Source organism: Macaca thibetana, chromosome 6 (genome assembly GCF_024542745.1).
Source record: "Macaca thibetana thibetana isolate TM-01 chromosome 6, ASM2454274v1, whole genome shotgun sequence".
Lineage (NCBI taxonomy): Eukaryota > Metazoa > Chordata > Mammalia > Primates > Cercopithecidae > Macaca > Macaca thibetana.
The window spans coordinates 114554252-114572321 of NC_065583.1; the positions used below are offsets into that span (position 1 = coordinate 114554252).

At 34.3% G+C, this 18070-nt stretch overlaps 1 protein-coding gene across 1 annotated transcript in view; it reads left to right on the top strand.

The window, feature by feature from the left end:
• ADAMTS6 (ADAM metallopeptidase with thrombospondin type 1 motif 6) overlaps positions 1–18070 on the top strand; it is a 321212-nt gene that overhangs the window by 270221 nt on the left and 32921 nt on the right. Inside the window, exons 20-21 of the mRNA XM_050793724.1 lie at positions 7912–8041; positions 16610–16814. Coding sequence (XP_050649681.1) covers positions 7912–8041; positions 16610–16814 — 335 coding nt within the window. The remainder of the gene's footprint in view (positions 1–7911; positions 8042–16609; positions 16815–18070) is intronic.

The following is an 18070-nucleotide window of genomic DNA, read 5'->3' on the forward strand; positions in this document are numbered from 1 at the left end:
GTGTGAAAGACATAAAAAGGTTGAATCCTATAACAAATGTGCTTATCTTTGACTTAGGAGTTACCAATCCAGAAGTTATTTTCAGAGTTAAATAAAAGATTACAGAGGGAAACTTTAGTATGAATAGTTAAAAGCACTTTATTCAATGCCATTCATTTCCCTCTGAAGAAACATAGTTGTACAGTTAGTTTTAAAGAAAAATTCCCTGTGAAAGATAGTTTCTGTGTGGGGTTGTACAATGTACTATTATTTTTTGAAATCATGAAGGTCTTTTTACATTTGAGTCCTGTATATATCAAACTGAGATATATAAACCTATCACTGAGATTTTTAAAATAATACAAATCCCCTAAAAAAAAATGACTTGAGTTTAGAAAGAATAAAGGTTTGCATTCAGCTTTGTTCATCATTATTCCCTAGTTTTCACTTTCGTCTTTGAAAAATAATACATTTATCGGACTAGACAATGGTCTGTCACTGCATTAACTATGACATCCCCCTATTCAATCTCTCCCACAATTCCCTCCTCTCAGTTCACTTTCAATGTTGTGAAGGAAGAGTGTCCTTTAATCTGGAATTAACTATACCTGACATCATAACAGGGCACCTGTGAACATCACAGCCCCCAAGATCCTAGACTCTGTCATCATTAACCTTGTTGAGTTAGTTCTAGTATAACTTGACTCTTGAGATTGCAGAGTAACTCTTCTCTACAAACTCATGTTTGTGGTTGGTTCACACTTCTGGAAGCTAATATGTGTATTCATTTATTTATCTATAATAATTTTCATTTATCTTTTTTCCTTAAGCATATGATTTCCCCTATATAACTACTTTTACAAAAGTTCCTTGAATTCTCCTGTATATTTTCAATATAACTTAAGCTTAAAGTCTTACATATGAAGGATTATTTTGATAGTCTTGACATGTTTTACTGTTTACCTCTGCATGTTGTTGGTTGCATTTTCTCTAATGTGATGATTTGTAACTGAAAGCAAGAAATCTCTAAGCCAAAATATTCTCCAAGTGCTGTTTCATCATTTCATCAGTCCTCTTTCATCATTTCTATTGCTTTAGTAATTATATTCTTCCCTAACATGAGCAGGGTTTGGATACATATTCACTCACTGAAAAACTTGGGTGAGTGTGAAACCAAAGTTTGAGTGCATTCCTGTTGTATTAATGATGTATATATCACAGGTCATGTTTCACTTCACAAAAATTCTTTCCAAAATAGTATTTTTAACAGTCATAACATTATTCATCTTTACAAGGTTGAATGTATAAAATACTTTTGGAAAAAATAAAGCCTTTTAAAAATAAAGCATTTTATTATGGTAAGCATGATCATCCTGATTTTGTGGGAACTTATGATATTACTATTTCCATTTTTACTTGAAGAAAATGACGATTTTAGTTTAAAAGCTATACAGTTAGTATATGATTATATCCTTATTTTAACTCAAATTTGAAATATTTCAAGATTTGGTGCCAAGAAAGGGATTTTATATATGTTTAAAAGAAAAGCCTGTCTATTGATGATAAATACATCACACTGTGTGGAAGAAGCTCAAGGCCTTTGTACTCTCAACAATATTCCTCTAAAATTTAAATAAAATACCAATAACAAGCTCTTACTTAAGGTCATGGAGATTACTTTCTAGTATAATATAACTAATCCTTTTTTTTCCTAGAGACAGGGTCTTGCTATGTTGCCCAGGCTGGAGTGCAGTTGCACAGTAATAGCTCACTGCAGCCTAGAGCTCCTGGCCTCAAGTGATCCTCCTGCTTCAGCCTCCCGAGTTGCTGAGATTACAGGCGTGAGCATGGACACCCATGCTGGGTATACCAGCATGATTTAATTCTTCATATTAGGAAACTTACCTTTCACAATTTCCTATTTCTAGTTACTATTCTGCCTCTTGACATGTGTAACCCTTTTCACATGTACCTTACACTGGTACAAACTTAGGCACTGAAACAAGACTACAAAACCAAATGAAAAGAAACATGCCTGTGTTCTAGACTTACTCTGTAGAATACAGAAGAAAAGCAGACACATAAGAGAGAGAGAATTGGTGGAAAAAAATGTTGAACAATTGAAATGTGGAGGGAGAGAAGAGAAGGCAACTTTTATAGAATTTTGGATCTGGAAGAAACATTCTAAATTATCTCTATGTATTTGATTATCTGATTTTACAAAGAAGAATGAAAACTTGCCTTAGGTCATTTATCTAAACCACTTAGAAGTCAAAAAGAGGTAACCAAACATGGCAGAATTTGGGATGAGGAAAAACAAAGGAACAAGATAAAGTGAAAAGTAATGATATAGTAATTTGGCTATGAAAAGAGTCCTTCAGATCAGTGAGGATCAGGAAAAGAGAAATGAGACAGTAATAAGACAACATAGGGAAACTATAAACTAAAAATATTAGACCTGAAAATGTACTATTTTATTAGATATCTTTCATCATGTAATATAATTATAATGGTACTTGCCCTATTCCACCCCATCCCCATTTTAATGTAATCCCATTGAGGTCAAGACTGTCTTACTCAGTAACTTTCTCCCTTATAGTACTAAAAAAGTATACATTAGACATAGTAGAAACTAAATTAGTTAAAAAGTTAGATACTTTATATGGAAAAGATTACTCTTAATAGCTAAGGAGTAATAGGAATTCTCTCCAGGGATAAGCTCAGTATATGTATGTTCCACCCTACCTTACCATTACTAAGCACAGTTGTTCTAGAAAAATACAATATTTTAGAGCTACATTTTGCTTTTGATCATCCTGTTTCCTGAGGACATCCAGTTTTGCTTAGGACAGAAGGAAAGACACTGAAAAGGACAGAAGGTAAGGCACTGAAAAGAGAAGGGAAGCCTTTGAAAGATAAAAACTAGCAGGAGGCTCTTCGGAAGAAGGAACCATATGGGTGGAGTTGATTGGTACCCTGGGTTCCAGCTGTTAGATCCAAGGCAGATGGGCTTTGCTCTGCCCTGCAAATGCTTGTGTCTGGCCAACAATCACACGGCACAACAGCCAGATTCCAGCAGTGAAAGGCAGAGCAGAGAGACATTTTTTTCCTGGCACTTGTCACTCTTTGGATGCTATCTGCATTAAAGATTTAAATTAAATTAATATTGCTGGCCATATGCTCTGTATACTGTAGTTATATAGTGTTGTCTTGGTTGCTAGCTACTATGGATGCTGTGGTTAAGCAAATTGTTGCCTTAGCCAGCAGACACATTTTTAGTACAAACTCTGACTTTTTAATGTTCCCCCCTTCTCTTCAGAAAACTGTTTCTTGGGTAGATATGATGTGCTATGCCACTAAGTTAAATTGTTTAGATGTTGGTTAGCCCATCAGTTCCAAGAATACATTTATACTTCTTTCTTTTTATTATTGACTCACAGGTAGTTATAGAATGCCCATTTATCCATTACATGGTCTATCACTGAAATGATGGGACTGATGAGTAGAGTTGAGAAGACTTAGAAGGTCTTTCTCCTGCCCTTCACCACCCCCGACCCATCCTTCTCGGTTTAACACATATCATCCTTGCAAGTTAAATTCAAGTTGTAATTTCTGTGCATTGAGTGCCTTCTTTCTACTTTTAAGATGGTAAATTGCCCTGAGAAAAGCAATATATTGCCAAATACTGTGTTACAAATGAGTTTACAAAATTATTTCATTCTCTGAAAGAAGAGAGAGATAGGAACACATTGGGCAGCTGATAAGAGGAGTAGAGGCATTGGAATGGAGGCAAGAAATGAAGAGGAGCGATGGTCTCTGAAATCTTTGCTCAGACTGGGACTCACTTGAACCATCACCACCCCCTAGAGTAAGAACAGCAGATGGTTTCCATCCAGGACTCACTTGCCCTTTGGTGGGCTTCTTGCACATTTTCCTTTGGTATATACTGTATAAAAATACTATTAAAGCCATTTCTTGATGTGTAGCTAGAGCAGTGATTCAAGTGGAGTATGCCTTCTTCCCATTGTATAAAAGAACCTTTGATGGGAAAACAGATCTTTAACTTTTAACTATTGGCAGAAAATTAAATATAGGATCTGATATTTAAACTTATGGACAAAAAGTGAGGGTTACATTTCCATGTTAAGGACCATCATATATGAATCTTTAGTATCAAAGAATGAAAAGATAAGCAAATTAAAAGTCTTTAAACAGAATATACCTTTTGTAGAGGGTTTTAAGTAAATGTATATTGGCAATATCATCTTTTATAATTAACTTTTGTAATATGAATCCATTACTTTTTTTAAGCATGGAAGAAGGATTGCATTAAAAAACATATACATACAGTTTGCATGCCAGTAACTTTAGGTGTTTAAGAATAAAATATAATTAGTGCATTTTTATTAAATTCTGCGGAACATCTGCTTATCTCCAGGAGATCTGGACACTAAGCCACTAGAATTTTGTTTTTGATTAGGTACACACTGACTGGTCATGTGGACATTTTATGTTTTTGTTATAAACTATAAGTCTTTAGATTTGAAAGCATCGTGGTTTCGTGTAACTGGATGTAATTATTCCCAACCGGGTTTAAAATCAACATCTTAGCAATGTTTTACAGACTACTTTAAAAGAAGTTATGTACAAGATGCTTGATCATATAAAAAGAATCTAAACTCAATCATTTCTCTTGTGGACTTAGTTTAGATTATTTCCAGTTGATCTGTATTTTCTACTTTCTAAAGTTAAAAGCTGCATTTTCTGTAATTCAAAAGTATGTGTTTAAGAATCCATTCATTTAGATGCATTGGTTTATAGAGTTATCCTGTTGCTACTGACTTAAAAAGAAAAAAAAGTCTATAAATCTGCCAAGTGTGGGAGTAATAGTTGGAAGGAGCTCTGTATGCTGTTGGAGGAAGATAGTACAGTGTTGTAGGAAGATTTGGAATAGATTACTGGTATAGTCAACCCTTGAGTGTGAAATACCACACTGTCTAATATAACATTCTAGAAGAAAATTAATAAAAGACGAACGCAAGGAAAAAAATGCATCTTCATAAAATATAGAGCTGTTTCAGCTGTCTATTCAAGGACTTTAATTTTTACTTCATAAAAAAATAGCATTCTGAAATTATGAAGCTAAAACGAACCCCCAAGTACTCTTGATTCCCAGTTTTTAAGAAGTATGGAAGGAAGGCCTAATCAAAATTAAGTCAATTCATAATTCTTAGCACTTAGCCCAGTATCTCATACAACATACTGTGTTTATATCTCATAAACACAACGCTTTGGTTTAGTAACTATCTCTGTTGAATGAATGAATGAGTAAATGAATGAATGACCTGCCAACTGCATTTAGCTGACAGTTTTAGTTTGGGTATATATGTAATTTTTAAACTAATTATTGGATCCCACTAAAGAGCAAAATAGCCCTGAAAGTTAAGGGTCTGAAACAAAATATTGGACTATGGGTCAGTTTTATTTTCTTCCTTGTGGTTTTGTGTAATTTTCCAAATTTTTGATAACAAGTATTATGTACCAAATTTTTTTCAAGATACATACATTGTTAGAATTTACCTTAAAATGAAATATAAATCTCAGTTCTACTAACTCATATCTCATCTATGATTCAAATTGTAGAGTCCCTGATTTTGCAATAAAGGCTACTTTTGAAAACAAATGTAATTATAGCCAAACAACATTTCTAGGGTTAAGTTAAAGAAAGAAGAATTTTATCTTGACTTAATTCAGTTTCTACAAGTCAAGATAAATTTCTCCTTTCTTTAACTTAACCCTAGGAACCTGAATTAATGTTTCTGCCACTGAAACAAAACCAGATCAGTTGTATTTTGTAGTGTTGAGAATGTTTATTCTTTCCTGAGAAATAACCAAGATATATTATTGAGTGCCAATGTTCTTGCTTCAAGTACAGTCAGGTTTGAATGACTTAAAAAAAAAAAAAATCACACAAACTGATAAAAAAAAGTCCCCTGCTCACCCTGATAGAGGCAAAATATTGAATCAGGGTGGATGGATAATCTGAGCCACAGTTGCAGTTGGTAGTTGACTCCTATGACTAATGGTAGAGGTATCTGTCTAGGTGGACCACATGGACCTAGTTATCTGCCCACTGGAATGACACAATGGGGAGATATCCGATGAATATCATGGAACATCTGTGAATGGATCACAACTATGCCTGATGTGAATCATTCTTCCCTCAAAAAATCTAAAGTTTAATAGTTAAAAAATTCCAAACTGTTGTCGTCACATAAACTTAGTCGTTTGGCTTATTTTAGGGGTTGGGAGGGAAGGAATACAATACATACTCTAGGACATTTTGCCAGTAAGTTGTTTGACTATGTTTAAGACCCCTAAGTTTAGGAAAACATAAAAAATGACTGCAGAAGGTGATCAGCAAGAGCCCGGGGTCACTGCAAGCAATAAAAAAAGACTTTCTATAACTGCTCACCACTGTCATGGAGCTACAGGATTTAAGTCTCATGAGCTTGGTGGATTTAATAGTTTGCCCTGTGAGTCTTTAAATTAAAGGGCTTAGTTAAAGGTGTGCATAACATGATAACGGAGGCACTCCCACCTGCAGAATTGCCATGATTTAGGGGAACTTGGGGGAAGCATTTGGTGTGTAGCTCTTTAGGTGACAGTTTCTTTCACTGAATGATCCTGTTTCACATATATTTCCCTAATTTGTGATCACACTGTTTTTTTAGGGCATTATTACTTAAAACAACTGGGGGGGAGGGAAGAAAAACAACTGAAGGATTGTGTGGGATTAGCTAGGTGTGAAGCTGTGGTTTCCTGGATACTGCTAATGCTGCTTTTACAACTCTTTCTGGGTAATTTAGCCTACCTGTTTATAGAGATGGGGTGGGTGAGTGGGGGAATAGTTTAGTTTGTGCTCTTATTTCTGTTGCCAGGAATAACCTGTTACCGCTATATGATCTGAAACAGTTAGCATTGTCTTGTAGTTTGACTTGTTTCTCTTTGATATCTTGATATACCTATCTGCTTCTTTTGATTCCTTGACTAAAGAGAAAATGAGTATACATAAAATCTGTTCACCAGGAACATTTACAAATACGAGTGTGTGTTTGTGTGTGTCTTTGTATTTTGTGAAATGTGAGCAAGTTATGGTGAATATCTTTGCCAATAATTGATTGACATATATTTAATATTTTATAAACTGTATGAGAATATTTTTAGCTGTGGTAAACAGATCACATAGACTAATTTTTAAAAATGAGATAAGTTAATATTTGAATGAACTATGTATTTATTTGACAATGGTATAATCAACAGGGGGTCAACTCTGTTGGAATAAACAGACTAGTTGGCTATAGTCCAAAAGAGGCCCACTGCAATCTCTAATTTCTGAACAATGAATGGGCTTTTAGAGAGATAAATACATAAATGGAAGAAAAAATGAAATGTGTGGATGTGATGTATTCCTAACAAAAACTAAATAGATGGGATTTGTTCTACAAAATATCAAAAAGTAAATTTGTCCCTATTGTTCTATTTTTAAATAAATATACAATCATTGTTTTGCATTGAAATGTATATTTGTACATTTTATCTGATAATATTATATTGGGAAATTGTAATCTGTTGTTTTGTTTTTTAAGGGAAGCACGAAGAAGAATTTACAATTGTGAATAAAATTGTTTAAGATTACCAATAGTTTCTTTTCTGAAATAGTTATATTTCTAAATATGAGAAAAATAACTTTGCCTAAAATTTCAGTATAATGACCAGGTCTTCTCTCCATTTTAGAGAAGCAGTCCAATGTGGAACAGATAAGACGGCAGCAATCCACTGAGGTCAATTCCCCACAGAGGAAAGCTATGCATACCTAACTTAATGGAAGGTAAACTTCTCTTCAATTAATGATGTCCTCCTTTTCTCAAGGTGTCCAAAGACAAGAGGTGGTCTGTAAAAGGTTGGATGACAACTCCATTGTCCAGAACAATTACTGTGACCCTGACAGTAAGCCACCTGAAAATCAAAGAGCCTGCAACACTGAGCCCTGCCCACCTGAGTAAGTAAGGGAAAGAAGTGAGAATTATTTTCTTCAGGTGCAAAGAGGAAACCATTATGTATTCATGTCTGGAAATATATTTATATGATGAGAATAAATTAGACTGAAAAAAGGTAGAAAACATCCTGAGATGGAGGAATTTTGATGTCTCTTTTACTGAGCAAGGTTCCTATTTATCCACAGATTTCAGTTATTAACTTCTTTAAAGCAGGAACTTCAGTGAATTTTGTTCTGATACAATGCTGGAAATGATCATATTTCATCAATTCTAAAGCACACATCTTTTCACATTTTAACATCTCTGAAATTAGGATTCAACGTGCAGCGAATGGTGTCTCATGATAATAATTGACATTTTCCCCCTTTCTTAATGGTACATAAAAGAACATGTCTTAGATGTGATAAAATATAGTGATTTATTTACACTCCTGTCTTTTCTAGATATTTGTCCTAAAGCCCTAAGGATTTTTAAAATGGTTTAGAAATACTCTGGAATAGAGTATCATGGCTTTAATTTGCTAACCCAGTTTTAAGTTCTGTTGTTGTAAGGCATCCTATCTTCTGAGTGTTGGGTACAGGCATAGAGGTATACTTCAGTCTCTTTCTGTTGATTAATGCAGCAATTACAACTCACTGTAAAGGGATTAACAAGGAGAGAGCCCATTCATTTTAATGATGGTTTGAAATGAGACCTGCTCTCAATGAGCCACACATTATAATCTGTAAGAACAGAAGGGTTTCTTGATTGAGCAAAAGGCAATGATTATGTGAAAAAAGATAATGGATGTTGAGTTGATCATGATGAAAGTAATCTTTGTAGAGATTTTGCCTGACTGACAACTGCAGGAGAAAACGTGTGAATGGCATTTCATTCTTGTTTGAGAAATTGGATGAACTGTTACCTGCCTGGTTAGTTAATTATCCCAACATGAAACTGATAAGGCAAAAGAGAATAAGCAAATTAATTTGTATGTACCAAACTCTCTACAACTGGAGAGAAAAACTTTATAATGAAGCTTTTATAAAAATGACTAGAGTGGAGCTACAAAAACATGGAACTTACAATACATGAATAATCCATGTACCAAATAACGTTTAAACCAAGGTGCATTTCTTGTTCAAGGTGCGTTTCTTGTTCCAAAGCAATCATGCCTTATGAACTTCCATTATCTAAAGTCAGTGTCTGCCTGGACATTTGAATCTTGAAGGTGATACTCACTACTAGTCCCTTGAAGAGGTGTAGGGTATTGGCAACCAAATAGGAAGCACAAGGAATCTAGAGTGATAGTTTTTGTTCTAAGACTTTTGTAATTTTACTTTGAGTTCTTTTCAAAATGTTATCACCATATAACTAATCTCTTAAAACCCAGACATGGGAAAGTATGGAAATGTGACCTGTCATATGTATTACAAAGACAAGTTATTAAATTTTTTTCACATTCCTTTTTTCTGCCAATTATTTTTATAAATTTATCTCAAGAGAAACTGAAAAACTGTAAAGCAACGGGATGCTCAAAATCCATGGGTCAGTTTTGTCCCTTTCCATGTTTCCAGTAACTTCAGCATATTTTCATGTCATTGTGAGTCTCAGCCTGTTACGTTAATTCTCTGACACTCAGGATCTTAAGTAGTACGTTTGGCATTTGATCAGCCTTTGAAGGCATCTGAGTGAGCCTGGTCACACCCTATTCCATTTTGGCCTAAGCTTTTTCATTTGTTTAAGCTTAAAAGCTTAAATGTCCAATGTCCTTAGAGATTTCAGTTGTTGGTCATTTCATACCATATGTTGTGTGTTTGAGTATTACACTGGAGGTTTGTTTTTTATAACAGTTTAAGGATAATTGACATATTGATGTACAATATTAAAATTAAGCTTTCTGTCTCCTTTCCTTATGTAGTTCTGAAGTGAAGTTACTTATTTAAGTTTGGAGATGGATAATGGAATTCGAAAGAAAAGATGCCGAGAATATGGGGAGAATAGAAAGTTTAGTCTGCTGGGTTTTTTTTTTTTTTTTTTTTGAAAGACCTAAATGTAGATATTTAAAATATTACTCATTATTAGCTTACTTCTCTTAGTTGCTTTTTAATTTCTTCTTTAGTCTTTTGAATTCAGACTATGAAAAAGGAAATTTTAATTCTTCAAAATGGTTATCGTATATTCTTGACTTGCAGTGGGATTGCATCCTGATAAACATTGTAAGTTGAAATGCATTTACTTCACCTAACCTGCTGAACGTGATAGCATAGCCCAGTGCACCGTAAATGTGCTCAGAACACTACCATTGGGCAAAATCATCTGGCAACACAGTACGCTGTAGAGTATTGGACGTTTACCCTCGTGATAGCGTAGCTGACTGGGAGCTGCAGATTGCTGCTGCTGCCCAACATCTAGAGAGACTATTGTACTGCATATTGCTAGGGTAGGAAAAGGTTAAAATTCAAAAATTCAAGTAGTTTCTACTAAATGTGTATTGCTTTCATACTATTGTAAAGTTGAAAAATCATTGGGTCAAAGCATCAAATATCAGGGATCATCTGAGATTCCCAGATGACATTGGTATTATAGAGATAGAAATCATAGAAAGGCCACTGAATTCAATAAAACTTTACATGAGTGTGAAGAAAGCAGATAGATTTTTTTTAGATGATCATGTGATAGGCAGATAAGCAAAAAGAAGAAAACAAAAAAACCTATAAACCACTGTTAATACTTTGATGTATATATTTCCAGTATTTTTTCTATGTATACAGAGGCATGTATATATAATAAAATTGTACTATACTATTTATGACACTTTATAGTCAGTTCTCAACATTTTGAACATTTGAAGTCTTTGACAACATTTAGGAGATATGTGATTGTTTATTTAAATTGGTATTCCACTGTTGAACAATTTTGGCTGTATTTTTTATTTTGATCCCCTGGCAATAATGCAGCATTAACCATTTATGCTTCTGAAACTGTTCTTTATAATTATATATGCTAAATAAAGAAGAAAATAATTTATAGTTCAAATGGAAGCACATGTTAGTCTTTGAGATCACATTGTCCAGTGACTTTCCAGAAAGATTGTATGAATCTATTTTCCCATTAACAGTCTATGAGAATGCCATTTCGTGGAAGTGAACAACAATGGGTATTATTATTTTAAAAATAATCTTTCATTATTTTATAGGGGGAAAAGCCCTGATATCTAATTGCTGTTTTATTTTGCATATATTGGACTGCTGATGGGGCTGAACATTTAAAAATTATATTTAGTGGCCATTTGTACTACTTCTCTTTTGCCTTTTATCATCATGGCCTGTCCTATTGAACTACTTTATCAATACTTCTATTGAAGTATTTATTATTTTGTTACACATGGCCTGTCCTATTGAACTACTTTATCAATACTTCTATTGAAGTATTTATTATTTTGTTATTGATTTGCATGAACTCTTAATGTATTAAGGATATGAACTCTTTTATCTGTGTTCTGAATACTTTTTCCTAGTTTGTCCTCTATTTTCCATGTCATTTATAGTGTTTTGATGTATTTTTACTTATAAAATTTAGAAAATCTTATTTAAGAAAGCTGTCAGACCTTTATTTCTTCATTGGTATACTGTTTAGAAAGGTCTTCCCCACTCTTATACTTTCAAAGTTTCTTTTTTTATTTTTAATGTAGACATTGATCTATCTGAAATGTTTTGCCTGATTTGAGGAAGGGATCTATACTTATTTTCAATGACAATTGTTTTCCCTATACCATTAGTTTAAAGTTCTAAATGGTATTTTTTATCAGAAAGTATTTTTTCAAATAATGAAATATTTCAAATGTCTTTAATTATATTGAGATAATTTATAAGTACAGTGTACAAAAAGGGAGAACAGTAAGATTTGTCCTTATAGAGAAAATGACGGAGGACTAGGAAGAATAGACAAAAGACGAATTGATAGAGAAATAATAATATGTTTATTTGGAAGACTTTGAAGACCCAGAGGAGGCCTTGCTGAGGAAAGTTAGCGTGGTCATAGCAGCAACTCTTTTATGAGAAAGAGTATAGTAGTCAAGGTAGTAAAGTGACTATGAATGAAAGTAGTGGGATCTATGATATAGCCTTAAATAACTGGAACGGGAAAGGAAAGGAATTAAAGGATATGATGGGTAAGAAGCTAGTCCCCAACCATAAGAAAAAAAAAAATAAGTTGGAGTTCAAAGAGAAAGGCTGAGTTCAGTTTTTACCATGCCGTGTTTTAATAGCAAGAGTGTTTCTGCATATGACTTCATGTGAAGAATCTTTGAGTGATAAATATTATTCCTGTATGATATCGTGTTTTTAAAACTGTGAAAATCAGAGAGGTGAAAACAAGAGAACTATTCATTTTAATAACATTGTGACAAAGAATTTAAAAACATTCATTAATTAACTGCAAGTTGGAAGACACTGTACTTTGGGGAGAAATGGTTCCCTTTCCTGAGGGTAATCTAATTGGGCAAATATATATAAAAATAACTATAGTACAAGACAAAATCTATTAAGTATGATAAGAGAGTTATAAGCCAAAGTGCTGAAGGAAACTTAGGGTGGGAAGAGATTAATTTTTATCCAGTGGCTAGGTTTTATTTAACTGGTATATTTTAAAGTATAATGTTTAATAACCATTATTTTGAGTCATTGGACCTCACCCATGGACAACTATCATCTCTTATTTTAAGTTTAGAAAAAGATTCATCAGAGTCATCTATAAAACTCCAAAATTTAAGACCTAGGAGGAATCATGGAAATTATTTAGGTCAACTCCCATCATTTCACAGACTGAGGTATACTAATATCCATGATGTTTTTCCCATTATATCAGACATCTCCAGCTTTGTAAGGTACAAATCAAATGTCTGGTGGCACTTTAATACATCTAATTTTGCTTGCTTCATTGACGCATTCTCAGTTGCTACAACTTCAGAGATGTTTATCACGTTGATTTTTAAAAATTTACAAAAACCTTGACTGTATAATGTTTAGGGCATAGAGCATTCTGCTTAATATTAGTTTCACTTTCCAATTAGCTGAGAAATGAAAAAAAATTTTTTATATTTTTACCAACTTTTTGTTGTGAAATTTTTTTTAAGTTCTTTTAAAACATAGGAAAGTTATTTATCTTTGTAAGTAGACAGTAGGTTATATAACTGAATCTCTCTTTGAGTAAAGATATTATTGTCAAGTTCTGAAGATTTTTACAATTTTCCTATGTTGTGTTTATAAAAACGTTGATGATTAGACCCCTGACTCCGGGACAAAGCCTAGGAACTCTCTCTCTTAATCCAAATATTTAATATCACTTTATTTTCATATGCTCTGCCATTTTCCTTTAAATTAAAAAGCAAATATAATATTCTGGTTTATGATGATTATTTCTTCAAAAATATTCTGGTTTACCCTGGTTGGGGCAATTTTTTTATACTATCTCTCTTATTCCCTTCTCCAAATTATACTATTGTTTGTAATAATAAAAGATTGGGACTGTAGGTCAGATTACACAGGCTGCAGCAAGCCACTCTTATTTCAGACACTCGAACATGAATCCCACTAATTGGTAAAGTCTAATGGCTATGATGGACTTGTGAAGATGAAGACAATTTGATCACTGAGTATTGGGAAAAGCTCAGAAAGAAATAGCCCCAGAATTGTTCCACCTATAATGATTCAGCAATTTATATTCCCAGAGATAATTTCTGTATTCATGTTTTTACCACCAAATCTAGAGGAGGGAAAGAAGACAGAGAAAGAAAATGCCATCAAAGGGTCATGCAGAAGGAAGACAAGGGAAGCAGTATGTCTTAAACTATGTGGCAGAGTGGAGAAACTGAGACAAGCAGATGCAGTGGTAGAATTGCAAAACTATTTAAATAACTCGAGTGTGATTTAATCCTTCAGAGAGACATGGGACGGGATGGTATGATGAGCAATAAAGATGCAACAGGGACTGAGTGTGAAGCCTGAAATCAGAGTTAAAGTCAGAAAGGAAATTGGGAGGGTGATTAATACTTTTAATTTCATATATTCCAAGTTAAAGGCTAGAGTGATACATCTAGGTTAAGTTTCTGAGGAGAGATGGAATGGAAGAGGGGACAAAGAATAAAAAGACAGAGGTGTCCCTGACCCTTTGCAACACTTCTGAATCATTGTGGTTACTCGGGGCACCTGTGTTTAATTTGAAGGCCTCCATCCCTCTTACATTATGAGAACTAATGAGATCATGGCTGGAGGTGGTGTGACTGAACTGTTTGTGACTGTAATACACATTTCTGTTTTATCCCCTAATCTTGGTGATGAAATCACTGTTGCAAAGTTGAATCAGAGTTTCACTACGGTTGGCATGCACGTTATTATTTTCAGTACACATTTTCTTCCTTACCAAAAATGGTGCTAACAACTGGGGATCATGTTCATCTGTGGAAAACAGAAAGGAAAGAATACGAAAATTACTTTAAATCTCCCTTGGAAAATGACTTAGAAAAAATGTTTGTGTCAGATTTTTAAAATTCAAAATTAAATCATCATTCTTTAAATGAATTTTAGGCTGAAAATTTGTAGATGTTGATAAAATGCAATTTAAATTTGAAAAACTGGCTAACTATATTTCTAAATGCTGGTTTTCTTTATAAGTAAAGACAATATGAATAATAATGGACAAAGGCCAGTGTTGCTTCATTGGCTTAATGCAGGCTCAAATTTAGGATACTAGTACTCTGACTTCACTAAAGTATTATCTTCCATATACAAAACTGGCACAATGGTGCTATGCTCACAGAAATAGTGAGAAATTTGTTGTTAAGCTTTCCATATTCTTCTCTCTCAGGAGTCTGCCACCCAAAAGCATGAGCATGTCCATTGAGAATAACTGCATGATTTATAATTATGGATTGAAGAAAGTGCCTTGTGACCCCATGCTTGTAACCTATATTTTACTATTCAGTAATGTTAAAATGAATTTTGATTGAAATAGCAGTCGATGGGGAATCTAGTCCTGGTTCCATCATTGCTCTTTTCATGATTTTGGAGAACTGTTTTCCTAACATTGGATCTTACTTTCTTCTATAAAACAAAGCACAATGCCTTGAACAGAGTAGACATTCAGCAAATATTTAATAAATGAAATACAATATGTCAGTCAAGACCCTTGTTACAGATAACAAAACTTCAACTTGAGCTGGCTTCAGCACATAAGATTTATGTAACAAAGCTGAGGGAAGTGTAAGGGGGACCTAGCTTGAGAAATGGCTGGAATCAAGGACTCACACACCATCCAGACATTCTAGCTCCTCTGCATTCTTTGAAATCAGCTAATTCCACTTGACAGGGAACCCAGCCACTGCAGCTCTGGACTCATCTTCTTATGCACCTTTGTGACCAGAAAGGAAAGGGTCCCTTTTGCTCTAGTTGAGATATAAAAATTCTAAACCAGAATTCTCATTGATCTGATTTAGATCATGAGTTACATCCCTTAGACTAATTAATGTGTCCAGAAGAGTGAGTCCTACAGAAGTGTTGCAAAAAAACAAAACAAACCACAAACCCCCTGAAATTATATATGTGAAAGTTTATGACTTTAGGGTAAAGGTGTAGTGTACCTACAAATGTGAGACATGTTATTTTTTCTAAGACATTTGCATTTCTTTCCACATTAGCTGTGTAGAAGCTGTTTTTAGGAGTCAAAAGGTTGAAACAAGAGATCTGCATGTTTTCATAGAGCTAGCTCAGAGCTCTGATCTTGCTGAAGGTGTTTTAAGACTCCCATGTCCTCAGGATGGATACCGGCCTTCTCTGTCCCTGTAAGGACATTCAAGTCGTATCTTCATAGAGGTTTATTTCTGGAAATTGAAAAACAAATCCCCAATTTCCTTACAGTGGTTTTAGCATAAAATTTTTAATTATGGGGGAACCTGCCTCAATGTCATAATAATAAAAATAGCTACTATTTCTTGTTTGTTACATGACAGACACTATGTTAGAAGCATTCAGTGGTGTGCTGGAGCTAGCTAGTATTGATTCATAGGACCCTATTATTAGCATATCTTCTCCTGTTCACCTTTAGTATATCAAGCTGGTAGCTTGAAATTGGCCATAGTGAGGTTTTTACGCTACAAAAATTGGCAAATGCCACAAATCAGAACTCCCCCACCCCGCTGCCATGGGGAGCCAGTGGTTAAACATTTACTAGCACACCACTGGGAGCTTTATATATATGACCTTATTTAACCCTCATGACAATTTTATGAGATTGATCATTGTTATCCTCATTTTAGAATGTAATTAAAAAGGAGAAAAATAAAAGAGGTTTAAAGACATAGTGCACTTGTTTGAATCTGGGTTCTGCCTGCTCCAAAGCCCACACACTACACTTTAGAAAGCAAATGACAGTAAAGGTTTTTCCTTAGCAGCTTTTTCATTTGCTATTTGTCATATCAACCAACATTGAAATGTCAGCTCATAGTCCATCAGTGAACGTGCCTTCACTTAGCTAAAAATCTCTGGATGCACTGAGGAAGTGCTTTTCTGTGTTTCTTCCACATATTGCTGCAGGTGGTTCATTGGAGATTGGTTGGAGTGCAGCAAGACTTGTGATGGTGGCATGCGCACAAGGGCAGTGCTCTGCATCAGGAAGATTGGCCCTTCTGAGGAGGAGACACTGGACTACAGTGGTTGTTTAACACACCGGCCTGTTGAAAAAGAGCCCTGCAACAACCAGTCATGTCCACCACAGTGGGTGGCTTTGGACTGGTCTGAGGTAAGGAAATCTGAGGCCACATGTATATGTTTTGAAGTCTTAACTATCTATCTCAAATCAGTTAATATTAAGGACACCTGAGCATCTTAGAACTCAACAAGTAAGGGCTGCGTAATAGTGAATTTGACCATGTTATATTTTATTGCTGCTTGTCAGGAAGTAAAGGGTTTTTTTGGGTAGGTAAGGGAAATCAGCGAGAAACTTGTCATCAGTTTGGTTAAAAATAAGTCTAAAGTAAATTTGAAATAACATTATAGTGGGTACTCTTTATACATGGTTTTTCTCCTTCTTACTATTGAGCACATCACAAGTTTAGAATTTGTGATATGTGATTAAAAATTGAAGTTCAAAAGGAGAGTCAAGAACCTTTCTTACCCTAAAACTTATTGAAGATCTAGAATGACCTTTTCTAGGATCTCATTTGGAAAGCACAATTTTTAAAATATCTTTTTTCAAGTAATGTAGCAGCATAATTACATAACTCTTAGGTATGAATTGTTATCAATTCATTATCACTTATGACATATCTATATCTATATATTTTATGTCTTCTATTTCAACTGTGGAAGAAATATGGAGCTGAAGGTTATAACATAGGAAAACGTCAAATTTGAAATTGATCATTCCCTTCACTTACATGAGGAAGACCTGACCAAGATAATGTTTTCTTGGCATAGATGTATACAAAATAGCCTAATAAAATCCAGAGCAACTCATAAAAATTACCTTATGAAAAATGAGGTAAGAGGTAGTTAATTTTTGACTCCTCAGTATCCATAAGATATATACATTTGCATACTATATCATTTTCCACATCTCCCGAAGAAGAGCTGAAACCTTCTATAGTGTGTGTTAAGTGTTAAGAATGAGTACCTTGCTATATAACCAGAGACATTTCTTTCAAGTTAGCAAAACAGGATGCATCTCAGACTCTATTCTAATATATCCTGCCAGAAACATTGTGGTACTTGCTTTGGGTATTTCCTGTAGACCTCATACATTTGTCAAAATACAAACAAAAAGATTAAACATTGTTCTTTAGGAACCTTTGGATGTAACTATTCCCCTGTGAATCTTACTGCTTGAGTGGCCTTATTTTGCTGGAGCAGACGACCAAAAGAAGCACTGTGTTTAAGATGGTACATGGAAGTAGAGATTCTGTCCAGTTGTGGTTATCCATGGAATCTTTGACAGGAATTGGGAGTGTTCTTCCAAGTTTCCTGGCCATAGTCCAGCTTCAATAATTACATTCTGCC